The sequence below is a fragment of the Bombina bombina genome, chromosome 1 (genome assembly GCF_027579735.1).
Source record: "Bombina bombina isolate aBomBom1 chromosome 1, aBomBom1.pri, whole genome shotgun sequence".
Classification (NCBI taxonomy): Eukaryota; Metazoa; Chordata; class Amphibia; order Anura; family Bombinatoridae; genus Bombina; species Bombina bombina.
The window spans coordinates 788,705,632-788,719,666 of NC_069499.1; the positions used below are offsets into that span (position 1 = coordinate 788,705,632).

At 33.2% G+C, this 14,035-nt stretch overlaps 1 protein-coding gene across 1 annotated transcript in view; it reads left to right on the plus strand.

Annotated features, from left to right (window-relative positions):
• The window catches only part of LOC128639818 (protocadherin-11 X-linked-like), a 147,194-nt gene extending 133,766 nt beyond the window's left edge, over positions 1 to 13,428 (plus strand). The window contains exons 3-4 of the mRNA XM_053692017.1: positions 10,109 to 10,198; positions 12,965 to 13,428. Coding sequence (XP_053547992.1) covers positions 10,109 to 10,180 — 72 coding nt within the window. The 3' untranslated portion in view covers positions 10,181 to 10,198; positions 12,965 to 13,428. The remainder of the gene's footprint in view (positions 1 to 10,108; positions 10,199 to 12,964) is intronic.
• Positions 13,429 to 14,035: the final 607 nt, after the last annotated feature.

Here is a 14,035-nt window from a genome sequence, read left to right on the forward strand (position 1 = left end):
GTGATATAGCACTAGTCTAGCATTTGTGCTAAGTAGCGTTCACTAGGTGCTAATATTCCTTAAATAATAAGTTGTTCAATTTATAATATATATATATATATATATATATATATATATATATATATATATATATAAATATACACATTCAGGTTGAGATGTAAAGCGATATAATACAAGTCTGAAATTAGGGCTACACATAAAGAGTAGATTGTATACTAGGTACTAAAATTCTTAGGCATTTACATCATAGAAAAAGCCAGGTAGAATGCCTTTCCTTATTGTGTGTGTATATTCAGCCATTTAAGGGTTAGTCCAAATCTAAGCCATATTTACTATAGCTACAGGCAAAACACTTTGTCAGCCATCACCGCATATACAATGGAATTCGTAAAATAGGCAATCTCAAGAGCACCTAATACACCACAATTGCTGTTTTAAAAGAGAGAAAGACTCAACATCCCCACTCCCCCTAGTACTGGTTATATCTCTGGAAGAAAAAGTATCAGCATAATGTGTATGGTTTCTTTTACAATACCTTCCTAGTGGAATTTGAATATAGAAAATTGCAGAAACATCTCTCAGTGAAGCAAGTGACAGAGGGTGGAAGTTAAAGAAAAGGGGATGGTTATGCTTTATGGGGAGTATGACTCAATTCCTTTTGCATTCTAATAGTGTTAATCATGTTTAAAAGAGGTATCAAAATCCTAGCACGTTATTAAGGAAGTGTTGAGATTTAGAGAGAGGATTAGAGGTAAAAAAGAGAAGCAATTTTATTTCTATAAAACAACAATGCTGTTAGTGTAGAACATAAACTTATAATAGATTAAATCTGCTTTGGAGGAAGCTTTTGTCAACTGCTGCTCGGAGATCCTGGTACATATTAGGTAGTAGAACTTAAGCACCCCTAAGTTCCACTGAGGGCTTGTGTGTATTGCAGCTCTCTCTCTCTCTCTGGCAGCCAAGAGTTCCCTTGCATTTTAAAAAACATTGCTATTTTAATTCTGATTTATTTTAAATCAGCACTATTTTGGTGCAGATATTTAAGGTTAAAAACTAACTAGACAATATCACCTGCACTTCTTTATGTAAAAAAGGAAGATATATACCTCAAAATTGACTAATTAGTCACACCCCATTGTAAAGGGACTTTAAGCAGCCAATTAGGGTACTAGTCCTGGGCAAGGGGGCGTGCATCTGGCATGTGCAGCACAGTCCTGTTATCTCCCCATTAAGTTTAAGAACGTTTACTATGAAATCAAGTGATCACAGCAAAGCATAGCATGACCTCAGCACTGTTGATGCTCATTGGCTATTGCTTTTTTTTGTTTGTTTTCTTTTCAACGTGCAGCTAGACTGCAGCTGAAGTATACCTGTTTGCACAGCACTTACACTGGTGAGCTGAAGAAATGTTGAGATAAAATACCTTCCTTTTTTACATAAAGACATTCAGGTGATATTTTCTTGTCAGATTGTTTTATAGTTATGCTGCACAACTTTCAAGTGATTTAGCAAATGAGTATTATGTCCTTTTAAAGAGCTGAAGTCAAAATCATCTAGTATTTTAGTTTGTGACAAGTAGTAGCTCATCTAAATTTCAGGTATCTATTGGGGGGGGGGCAGCTTATCACCCAGCTGTATTTGTCTTTCCTAATGTTGTCCTCAGTGCATAAGCAAATAAGAATATGCCCACTTTAGTAGGAGATTATCTAAAAAAATCTTAAAGGGACATAATACAGGAAAATATCACCTGAGCATCTCTATGTAAAAAAAGATATTTTACCTCACAATCTCCTCAGCTCAGCAGAGTAAGTTCTGTGTAAAAAGTTATACTCAGCTGCTGCTCAGCTGCAGGTAAAAAAAATGAAGAAATGAACAGCAGCCAATCAGCATCAGCAGTGCTGAGGTCATGAACTCTTTTACTGTGATCTGATGAGATTTCACTTAACTCTCATGAGATTTTATTTTAAACTTCCTTACACTGAATAGGGAAATAAGATGAGTGTGCATGAATGTGCACTCCTTCCGCTGTCCCGGGACAGACATACTGATTTGTTGCTTAGAAGTCCTTTACAATGGGCTGTGGCTACTGAGGAACTTTTGAGGTAAAATATCTTTCTTTTTTACATAGAGATGTTCAGGTGATATTTTCTAGTCAGCTTTTTACAGCTATGCTGCATCACTTTCAAGTGTTTAAACATTTGGATACTATGGCCCTTTAAGGAGACAGTAAAGTCTAATTAAACTTCCATTGTTTAGATAGAACATACAATTTAAAAAAGGTTTCCAGTTTACTTCTATTATCAAATTTACATTGTTTTTTTTACATCCTTTGTTAAAGCTTAAACCTAACTAGGCTCATAAGAGTTCAGGAGTATGCAGTTTATAGAACAAGTGTTTGCAACAATGTTTTTACAAAGGATAGAAAAAGAATGAAATAAAATTGAATAAACTGTATTCTTTTAATTGTATGCTCTGTCTGAATCATGAACGCCTAATTTTTTACTTTACTGTTCCTTTAATTGAGTTTCCTGCACTCATATGAGGCTATCCAGAAATCCTCAGATATGCAACTCAACAAATTGTATGGTAACTGCTGGTGTGTAATTATGTGATTCTGTGATGTTATTATGCCTTAGTGGACAATTTAGCCAAAAATACAATTGAAGTCAATCAGGCACATTCCTATAGTGGATTAAAATACATGTCTTGGGTTTCAGTTCTGAGGTTAATTACTTAGAAGAAAAAAAACTATCATTTGTTCACTGAAATGGCAAAATAGTATTGTGAGAGGCAATTAAGTAGCATTTAGTGATCTGTGCCAAGATTCGGAGTAGTTAAAGCTGGCATCACCCTGAGACTGTGCCTCACATATCAGCTAAATGCTAAATCATCATTTGTGCAGTATAAGTCAATAGTGAAACTTTGTTAAAATCAGGATCTTCAGCTCTGACATAATAATATTGGATTTAGCCTTATTGAACTGGAGCTTTTGTATGATTAGTGTAATATAACAACAGAATAACTAAATCAGCTAAGTGGAATCACTAGAAAATTTATTTATAGAGATACAAGACTTAGAAAGTCTAAGGGGTCAATTTATTATTGGCCGAATTGGGCCAATTCACCCTGTTTCTGCGCGAGTCCGTAAACAGGACTTAAGAAGCAGCGGTCTATAGATCGCGGCTCCTTAACTCATACGCCACCTATGCTGTCCGCATTCAGCGATGTCTGCCGGAAACATGAAACGCTACAGCGTATCATGTCCGCCAGACTTTAATAAATTGACCCCTAAGACTCATTTGCATGTATACAGCTAGATTAAAACTGAGTTAGTTGCAGCATTGGCTCAAATAGTGATAGGTCCAAGATCCCGTCAAGGTCTTTTCCTCCCTTGTCCCTACCTTACAGTTACACATGCTAGCTTTTATCTAATCAGAGACACAAACAAGGTTGACAAAGGACTTTGTAATTTACCTAGACTCATTCTCAAACCGGACTGGGTACACATCCCATGCTACTGGGGAAACTCACAGCTCTGAAGTTCACCAGCACTCACAGAAAACTGCATCTGCTGCCAATGACTCTGGTAATTAAAGGGACATGAAACCCAAGATTTTTCTTCATGATTCGATAGAGAATACATTTTTAAACAACATTCCAATTTACTTCTAATATTTAATTTGCTTCATTCTTTAGATATTCTTTGTTGAAGAAATAGCAATGGACATGGGTGAGCCAATCAAATGAGGCATATATGTGCAGCCACTGAGCATATTTAGATATGCTTTTCAATAATAATAATACATATTAAGCAAATTAGATAGTAGTAAATTGGAATGTTTCTTAAAATTGCATGCTCTTTCTAAATCATGAAAGAAAAAATATTCGGTTTCATGTCCCCTTTAACACCTGAAAAAGTTTCAGTGGAAATCCCATAATTACATAAAAAATAGCACAACAAAGAAAGTTTGACACTCACTTGCACACACATACCCACACACACATACAGTACATGCACACTTTTTTTTTCTTTTTTTCAAATTTGATACAATTCACAAAGAATATTATTGCATATATTTTTAATTATAAATAATACAGATGAACAGGAATGAATGTGGTGAAATAACTTATTTTCCAACTAAAGTTGGCGTCCTGGCAGGATGGTATTTCTAATACAGGATAATTATGAAAAATATACTGTAAAGAGATTATTGCTGTATAAATCATTGCATTGCACCTTAGATATTATTATTTTTAAATGGGAATTTCGGGATCCTAACAGTTTAAAATACAGAATCTTGTTCTTGAATTATGCTGCTTCAATAAACAGTATGAAAATCTGCTCAGAGTGTAAACAAGTTTTAATTTCAATAGTATTATGATTCCAAACAAGAAAACTATGAACAGTATTTGCAGTAGAAAGTTGGTTGAATGGTTCCCTTTGGTCCTGATAATCCTACTCTGTCACAGAGTCTCACCCACTTAAGGTGCAATAGTCTTATTTCTGCTGAGGGGAGTTAAATAACCCCAGAACAAGCCACACAGAAATGTAAGCACCATGTATTACACACAGCTGGACCGCTGACAGATTTGCATTTAGTGTATTGTAGGAAGTGTTACTGCCCATTACTAGAGAATCTCACTATCCCTCCAACCAGACTGTGCTCCAGCAAATCCCAACAGCAGCAGTGTTTACTGAAGCGTTTCTGTTGTCTGTCCAGAGGGAACAAAGTTCCTCCTGCAAAAATAGTGCAGGAACTCCGTTCCCATGCGCTCCCGTTCAACTTGACAAGGGATTAAAGGAATGGGAACTTGCTTCCCAAGGGGCAAAACCTACAATGTCACAAGGTGTTGGGTAGTATTTCAAATAGTGGGTATGTTTTTTTAGTCCAAGAGACTAGTTTTTATAATCTGGGTGGGGTTTTGAGATTTCTGGGCCAGGGTTTGGTTGTTCTAGGGTTTCACAAAAGGAAACTAAGATATAACTAGGGAAAATATATGTCTTGTTATACATATAACCAGTGTACAATGTTTAAGAACCTCTGAAATGTAATACACTGTTCTAACTAGTGTTTAATACATATGATGGGTCATCATTTTAGAGAAACTTCTTATTTGTCCAATGAGGAATAATAGTGTATACATACAATATATCAAAGGTCTCAATATTTTATTATCATTACCCAGACTATTTCACAATAATAAAGAGAGAAATATTTCTTTAATTTGACCAAAACCTTACAATCAAACTCTAAGGGGTAGATTTATTAATGATCAAGCAGACATGATTTGCGTTCTTACGACCACTGCTTCTTAACTTCCGTTTCAGGCGAGCCTGAAACGATTGTCGTAGAATGCAACATCCGCTGCTTGATAAATCTACCCCTTTAGCTGCATTTATTTGCTAATTGCACACATCATATTTGAAATCTACTATAATACAATGTTAAATTATTCTACACAATAACTTCAGTTTTCTGTTACCGACAAAGTCAATGTATTAATATCCTCAGGAAATGAAATGATTTGATGTATTATAATAAATAGCATCTCATAGCCAAACCTTAAATATTTAGTAGTCAACATTTTGAAAAAATGCAAATGTTTTAAGCCAAAGGCTGTTACGAAAACATCTGCTTTAAGTAACACTATACTTCCCTCTTGGGCTTTTCATTTCCTTTTTTTTTTTTTTAAATGTTCTAGTAAAACAGATGCATGTTTTGTTTTTTTATAGGAGAGAGAAAATAGTTCTCTTGAGAACAATAGGAACCACCCAAAAGAGAGATAGTTCCGTGTAGGGAAACATACAAGTGCTTTTAATGATCTGATGAACATGCGTATTTAATTTCCTGAAGAAATTAAAGTTATGTAAGAAGTAAATCAATACAAGAATCTCTGTTCTCTAAATTCTATGCACAGTGATGTTAACCACATACTTTACATTGTAGCAAATAACAGCTCAAAAGTTGCAACCACAAAAAGGCAAAGTCAAATGGAATCATTACCCTTTTTCTCATAATTATAGGTTTTTGTTTTTCTTATTTATAAAATGAATCATAGATTGTAATACTAACCTAGACATACATTTTCTATATGCTTCTTTAAACCAGAGGTCTCTGGTTTTCTTTAAGGGGACATGGAATTTGCACATTAGAGGTAAATTGCTGGAAAATCTGGCAAAATAAAAAAAATTGTTTATTATATTATTTATCACAACACTTAGATAAAGATTTTATGTGGGATTTAATTGTGAGTTGAAGTCCCTTTAAACTGAATCTGCTAGTTTAAATCAACTGAGCTATAACGTAAAGCTATCATTATCAATAGAATCCATGCATTGGTGTATAGAATTTCTTCATAAAAAATGTTGGTTAGCAAACTAAGGGCTAGATTACAAGTGGAGCGCTAAATTATTGTGCTACCGCAAATGGGCAAATTTGCCATTTGCGGGAGCACGATAATTAACCAACCATTACAAGTGGCTGGTTATTGCTACCTGGAGCTCGTGGTAGCAATTAGAGCTCCGAAAATTAAGCAGAGATTAGGTCTCTGGTTGATTTTCTAAAAGTGTCCCAAATGCCCTCAAAATAGAGGGCATTGTAGTTTTTTCTTTAAAAAAATCTAGCATTTTTTCAATAATAAAAACTGCAGTAGGCAGTTTTTGGGCTTTAAAGTTGGTGGGAGTGGGGTGTTAGAAAAAAAGACACTGAAAAGTGCCTTTATATTTTGCGGTCTATGGGAACTGTGTGTTCCCATAGACCGCAATGTAAATATATATGCATTTATACATATATTTGTATGTGTTAATATATATATATATATATATATATATATATATATAGACATATTAACACTTAAATATATATGTAAATAGTGATATACATTTATATTTAAAAATGCTGCCCATTGCTAAACGAGGTTATATTTAAAAATGCTGCCCATTGCTAAACGAGGTTCTGATGTCATCTGTGATAGCATCAGAACGAGGCTCCTATTCTATCTCGTGAGCACAATGCTTCCTATAAATGTGCACATTATTAAGCGATATTTAGCTCTCCACTTGTAATCTGGCCCTAAGTCTTTCTCCTTTTTTTAGAAGGCTGAAGATAATGCAGCTAATTGGAGTCTGTGTCGCCTGAGCCTTGAAATTAAATGGGAATATTTTTTTTTTATTTATTGCAATATTTTGGATCATTTTAACCATAAGTACAGTGCTTTCTGAAATAATTTTAATCTATCATCTATCTAAATATCTATCTGTCTGTCTTTCTGTGTGTCTAGATAATATAGACCAATTACATGTACAAATAAAAAAAAATCCATTGCTGTCTTTTCTAGTTGAATATAATAGGTTATATTTGAATTTAGAGAAGTATATATTTTAATGAATATCACTTTATGAGTGATTATACAAACAAATTGTCAAGAACGTGGTATTCACTCATGTTTTATTAGTAATCATAATCATTAGACACGTGCACTTGGCAGTTTTCAAAACCGGATTTCTTTGTGAAAGTTCAACACACTAAAATATGTGCAAATCCAGACCATACTGTGTTTCACTTTCACAAGAAGAAATCCGTGTACTGAAAATAGCCCAAGGCCTCGAGCGGCTGCTGTCTTCTGCATTGGCAGTGAATGAAACTTGCCAAATGCACGTTTAATAATCATTGTATGTGAGTTGTAATCACCATTAATTCATTTCCCATTTTCTTTCTTAGGATCACACTTTTAATTTTCTTATAATTTTTGAAAAAGTGAATTATAGTTTTTTGTTTTTTTTTACTTTTATTTACATATTAACAATGTGTAACACAGCACTAGATGTGTCTCTTAAATATGTATATACAGTTCCAAATGGATGATGGCAGCACCCCAAATAGCTCCATAAATCTTCAAATGTATTTAATACAGCTCCAATAGACAAAGCTTTGTCTATTCAATGCTTTGTCTATTGGAGCTGTATTAAATAAATGTAAAGATTTTGGGGGCTATTGTGCTGCCATCGTATATTAGGAACTGTATGTATATGGTATGGGGCCTTGAATGGCATTTGCCCCCTTGTTCTAAACACAATTGCTGGACATTACTGTTGATGCTTTATTGCTTACACATGTGCACCCCCCCCCCCACACACTCTCACACATATGCACATGCATACACCCACAAATGCAAACACACATGCATAATAATCTACATTAAAGGGACACCAAATATCAAACTACTCTTTACTGAATTTAAATAAGCGCAGTGAAGACAGTACGTACAAAAAGGCAAAAACTTAAACAAATGTTGTTCAAGGTAGAAATTATTTATAGTCCTTGCTGTCTGCCTGCGTGAGGCTCTAAAAACACATTTCTGGAGACGGTAGAGCATATTAGAAGCCGTACTGCATGCCCCGCTAAAACTAAACAGCTCTCATGCGTCTCTGCTAATTCAGAGCTATCTGCAGTATATCACACAGCATCTTGAGCAGATATTTGGGAGTGTTCTGTGCTTAGTTTCAATGGGGCAGGCAGTGGGGCTTCCAAATCTGATTGGCTCCACCACCTACTGATAGTTTCTTATATATATATAAAAAAAAATGTCTAATGTTTTGCTGATTTATTCTACTGTTATTATTTTCAAGATGTAATTTGTCTTCTATAAAACCTTAATAAAAAGAGGTTTTTTTAAAACAAAAAGCCTCAGCCGGATAGGCAACCTGCAGGTTAAAGGGGTTGATTTCTACTTTTAAAAAGCTTTTCAAAACCTTTGACTATGTATAAGTGTTGTCTTCACTAAATTTAAAGAAATTGTAGCATCCCTTTAATATATTTCTATAAATACACTAATAAAATATTCTATATTTTTTGCAAATAAAATATGTGAAAAAACGCTCTGATAATTTGAAAAATTATACTAAAATGATTCAGTTATCTACCACATATTCTACTATATTTTTATACAATAATTTAAATATTTGTTAGAGGAAAAGTTTCCATTTGTGTTGGGAATTACAACTGTTTGATAACACATTATCACTAGATCTGCATATAATACAGTTTACATTCTCTTTAAAAATTATCCAAAATATGTAATTTTTTTAGCATTTTGTGCTTTCAGATCTCATTAAATATTTCTGATCTTTTATTAAAGGTTCTTTTGCACCCCATGGCACAAATAAGACAACTTTGTATTTTATATATAATGAGTAGAGGTGTAAACACTGCTATGTTCCAAAATATATTACGGTGCAGTCCTCAAATCTAAGTATACAAGTGGTTAAAAAAAGAGAATCTCAAAGGATATCATTTGAGTCTCTCTTTTGTAACCACTTGTATATTTGTATTTTATACTGTAGAGCAGAATTATTTAATTTAATTATTTTTGGCTAGAAATTCTAAAACTCTCCTACAATGTCCGCAACTTTTCATAACAAATACATTTCTTCACAGTATATTAACAGCCCCTCTTGTGGCCAAAGCAACTTTCCCCAAGGCCCGAGAGTTCTGCGTAGATCACTTTATTGCATATGTTCTTTTGAATAACATAGGCGGTTGCTTCTCTCTGTCTCATGATACATTAGGCTATGCCTTTCTATCTATCTATCTATCTATCTATCCCTTTATATCGGTCGATCAATGTATCTATCTATCTAAGAGGACAAAGCAAATATACAAATATATAAATGTCCATCATCTATTGTGCATGTGCTAATGAATTTCACTTTGACATAATCTATTTGTTATTTATTTCCTTTGTATAATATCATATTCCCAAAAAGCTTCAGTGCCTAGATTTGATTAGGTGTAAGGTGACATTTTTATTGTGCATGACAAACATTCTATTTGTCTTTCATTGACTGATGGTGGGAGTGCCCCTGTATTGAAGGTATTATCTTCAGTTCTCATATTACACTATGGAGTCAGTTTTTCAAATTGAAGATATTGTATCCACATTAATGAATAGGCTCCATGATGTGATATATATACAATTGGAAGGAGAACTCAGTACAGAGATAGCTCTCACCTTAGTGAATGAAACAAAACTGTGTGTGGCTCTGAGCCCGAAGTGAAGGTACTGTATTTGCCAAACCCCTCACCTTGATTTCTTCCCTCTATTCCAGCCCTTACGCTTTCACTGGATTCTTGATAATGCAGCATCAGTTAATGTTGGACAGCCTACAGCAGTGTCCTGATCACTGTATGCTGTCTTGGTGAGTTTACTCAATTACCTCCCTTTATTTTACAACATAGCCACCCCATAATTAGGAAGAAAAGTAGGGCCAAGATCTTTATTTTTTTTATAAAAGCTCCTTATTTAAAAACCACATATAAATTTTGTTTCCTTTATTAGAATCTAATGATGCTAATATAAAATATTTACATTATCTGGTATCAGACAAAAATATGCCCTTTAGAGTTTTTTTTTAATATGTTCACTTATCTGCCACTGGTTACATATCCCTAGGATTGGAACAAAATAAAAAAGGTTGTTCCGTTTGTTTGTGGTTCTGATGTCAGTGTAGTTAACAGCACTTTGCAAACATTTTTTTAAGCTACTACCAACATTCTATATTTAATTTTTTAAAGTCCAGTAATTCAATCAATTCAACTGTCTAAGATGTCATTATACTTTTTTCACTCTCTATCATGACATTACAATGTCATCTGTGCATTGTGACAGCATGAATAGTTAGTTTATGAACTGCAGCTTTATTTAAATTGAATAGATGATTTCTGCCAGTTCATTGTATCTATAAATATATTTCATAAACAAGTGCATGTAGATAATACTATAAAGCCAGATGATGTTTTTTTTTAATTAGAAATGTAAAATTGACAAATAAGTGAGCTGCATAAAGTAGACTGCTACATAAAGTAGCTATTAAAATTGGAGAAGGATATTCTGAGTTTTAATAACGCCTACATTAGGAATATTAGGATAGGAATATGGACAGGATTAGATAAAGATTGTCGTTATCTGCTGTCAAAATCTATATTTAGCGATTTTCTGGGTTATTTTTAAAGATCATTAAAGGCTACTTATATATAAAAATGAAAGGGTAATCAAAGTCTTAATTAAAAATAATAGCCTTTGTTAAACAAGTCATTTTATTCATATTTAAAGGGACATGAAATACAGTTTTTTTCTTTTATGATGTAGAAAGAGCATGCAATTAAAAAAAAACAACTTTCCAATTATTTATATTATCAAATTTGCTTCAGCCTCTTGATATCCTTTGTTGAAAAGCATATCTAAATAGGCTAATTAGCTGCTGATTGGTGGCTGCACATAGATTTGCTCAACCATGTGCATTGCTATTTCTTCAACATAGAGTATCTGAAAATTAATTAAATTAAATAATAGAAGTAAAATGGAATGTTGTTTAAAAAAAAAGAATCTCTCTATGAATCATGAAAGAAATATTTTGGGTTTCATGTCCCTTTTAATAACTTATCTGTGTTAAAACAATGGTGTTACTCTGTTTAAAATCACCAGCAACCAGCAAGGCTCTGCAGCAAGTGACATTACAGTACTCCCCTCTCAGATCTTGATTTACTAAAGGTTTGGTTGCAGCCAATCCAAAGCACATATTGGAATAATTGCGGGGGGCAGTGGAAAGCGTCACATTAAGCTGTGCCTTTGGAACTTTGAGACTAATTAGCACCAGAAGTTTAACACAGATAAGTAATTAGTAATATGAACAGTTTCCTTTGAAACATCTCAGTACACAAAACTTTCTTTTTTTGTTTTAGTAACATGTAAGCTACTCTGCCGAGTCAAAGAAAATGCCACAGGTGTCTCTTTTTCTGATACATTTAAATAGTAAATACTTAAAGGGACACTGAAACCAATTTTTTTATTTTGTGATTCAGATAGAGCATGCAATTTTAAACATCTTTCTAATTTACTCCTATTATCAAACTTTCTTCATTCTCTTGATTTAGATGCTGGCCCATTTTTGGTGAACAACCTGGGTTGTCCTTGCTGATTGGACAGCACCATTAAACAAGTGCTGTCCAGGGTCTGAACCAAAAATTGTCTGGCTCCTTAGCTTAGATGCCTTCTTTTTTTTAAAAATAAAGATAGCAAGAGAACGAAGATAAAATGATAATACGAGTAAATTAGAAAGTCACTTAAAATTGCATGCTCTTTCTGAATCACAAAATAAAAAAATTGGGTTTAGTGTCCCTTTAAAGGGACTCTAAACCCATTTTTTTTCTTTCATGATTCAGATAGAGTATGCCATTTTAAACAACTTTCTAAGTTACTTCTATTATCAATTTTTATTTGTTCTCTTGATATCTTTATTAACAACGCAGGACTGTAAAGCTTAAGAGCCGGCCCATTTTTGGTTCAGAACTTGAGTTATGCTTGCTTATTAGTTTGCTAAATATAGCCACTAATAAGCAGGTATTATCCATGGTGCTGAACCTAAAACGGGCTGTCTCCTAAGCTTTAAATTCCTGCTTTTTAAATAAAGATAGCAAGAGAACAAAGAAAATTGATAGTAGGAGTAAATTGGAAAGTTTCTTAAAATTGCATGCTCTATCTAAAACATTAAAGAAAAAATGTGGGTTTAGTATCCCTTTAAAACAGTTATATCTTGCCAGTGTTTGCAACTCATATAAAACATTTCTAATGAGAACAGAAGTATGCTCAAGTATTTTGTATATTCTTAAACATTAATTATACTGTATTGGGCATATTGTGCTATTTCCCCAATAGTTGATAGCTTAACCTCTCATTCTTATAGTTCTCTGAAAAGAAATTCCCATATTTCAAACATGAAGGGATTATAATTTTTAAAAACACAAATACTTTATAGTGTTGCTAAATGTTTAAACTATATACACATAGCACTAATGTAAGAACAATCATACCAATAGACAATTATATGTTTAAATTATTCCCCTCTTGTAAGACGTGGGTATGGTACCGGGAGGGCCTTTTCTCATGCTGTTTCTCTGTTTGCCAGCTCTGAGAACGTCATCGCATCTGAGGTCATGTACTGAAGTCGTTTGCGTACACAATGGTGTTCAACGCGCAAACATGGAAACAGCACGAGAAAGCCAATTCTCCTGTCTGAAGACTTTTATCATCTGATCTCCAGAAGGTTTTTCGAAGTTGTGATGACCCATTTCAAGTCAACCCTACTGAAAGGTATCCGGAGCAAGATTACCTTATTCAATGGACAACAAACTGTAAAACCTTGTGATATAGCTTAGACATGGAAACCAAGATAGAATTACAATAAGAACTGTTCCCGTCACTCATTTGGAGGGATGGTTATAAATAAAATAGATAACTGTTTCCAAATATTGCTTGTATATTCATTCTCTGCTTCATTGCTTTTTTTTTTATTTATTTGTATTTATGTAATATCTGTTTATCAATAAATATTGAATTAGGGAGCAATAAAACATGCATAGTTAAAAAACAAAAAAAGAATGTAACATTCTTTATACTCAAACTTTTTAAACATATGTTTAATATAATATGTATTTAATATATGTGTGTTACTTACAGAAGCTAATTTACTGGAATTTCTTGAGATTTCTTAAGTAAGACATTTTGTGATATCAAAGGAAAAAAAACTGATACATTTGTTAATTTGTAATGTTTGGGTTTGGAATTTTATTGTATTATTAGTTTTTTTCTAACGTATAATTACTTTAAAAATACAAACAAACACTATTCTATCTCTGGTGAAAAATAGTTTATTGCTATATAGTGATAGAGAGTATACCTATATATGTTAATTAGAACAAAATGTAATAAACCTCATCATGCCACAAAGGACTGAAATATATTGCATAGTAATGCTCTCTAGTTTTACCCAGCACATGAATTTTTACTATTTGCGGCTTTACAAAACCTATAGATCAAAAAAACAAAAGGCTTACCACCTAAATTACTTTTTTTTTAAAGGAATAGTCTAGTCAAAATTAAACTTTCATGATTCAGATAGAGCATGCAATTTTAAGAAACTTTCTAATTTACTACTATTATCAAATTGTCTTTGTTTCCTTGTTATCTTTATTTTAGA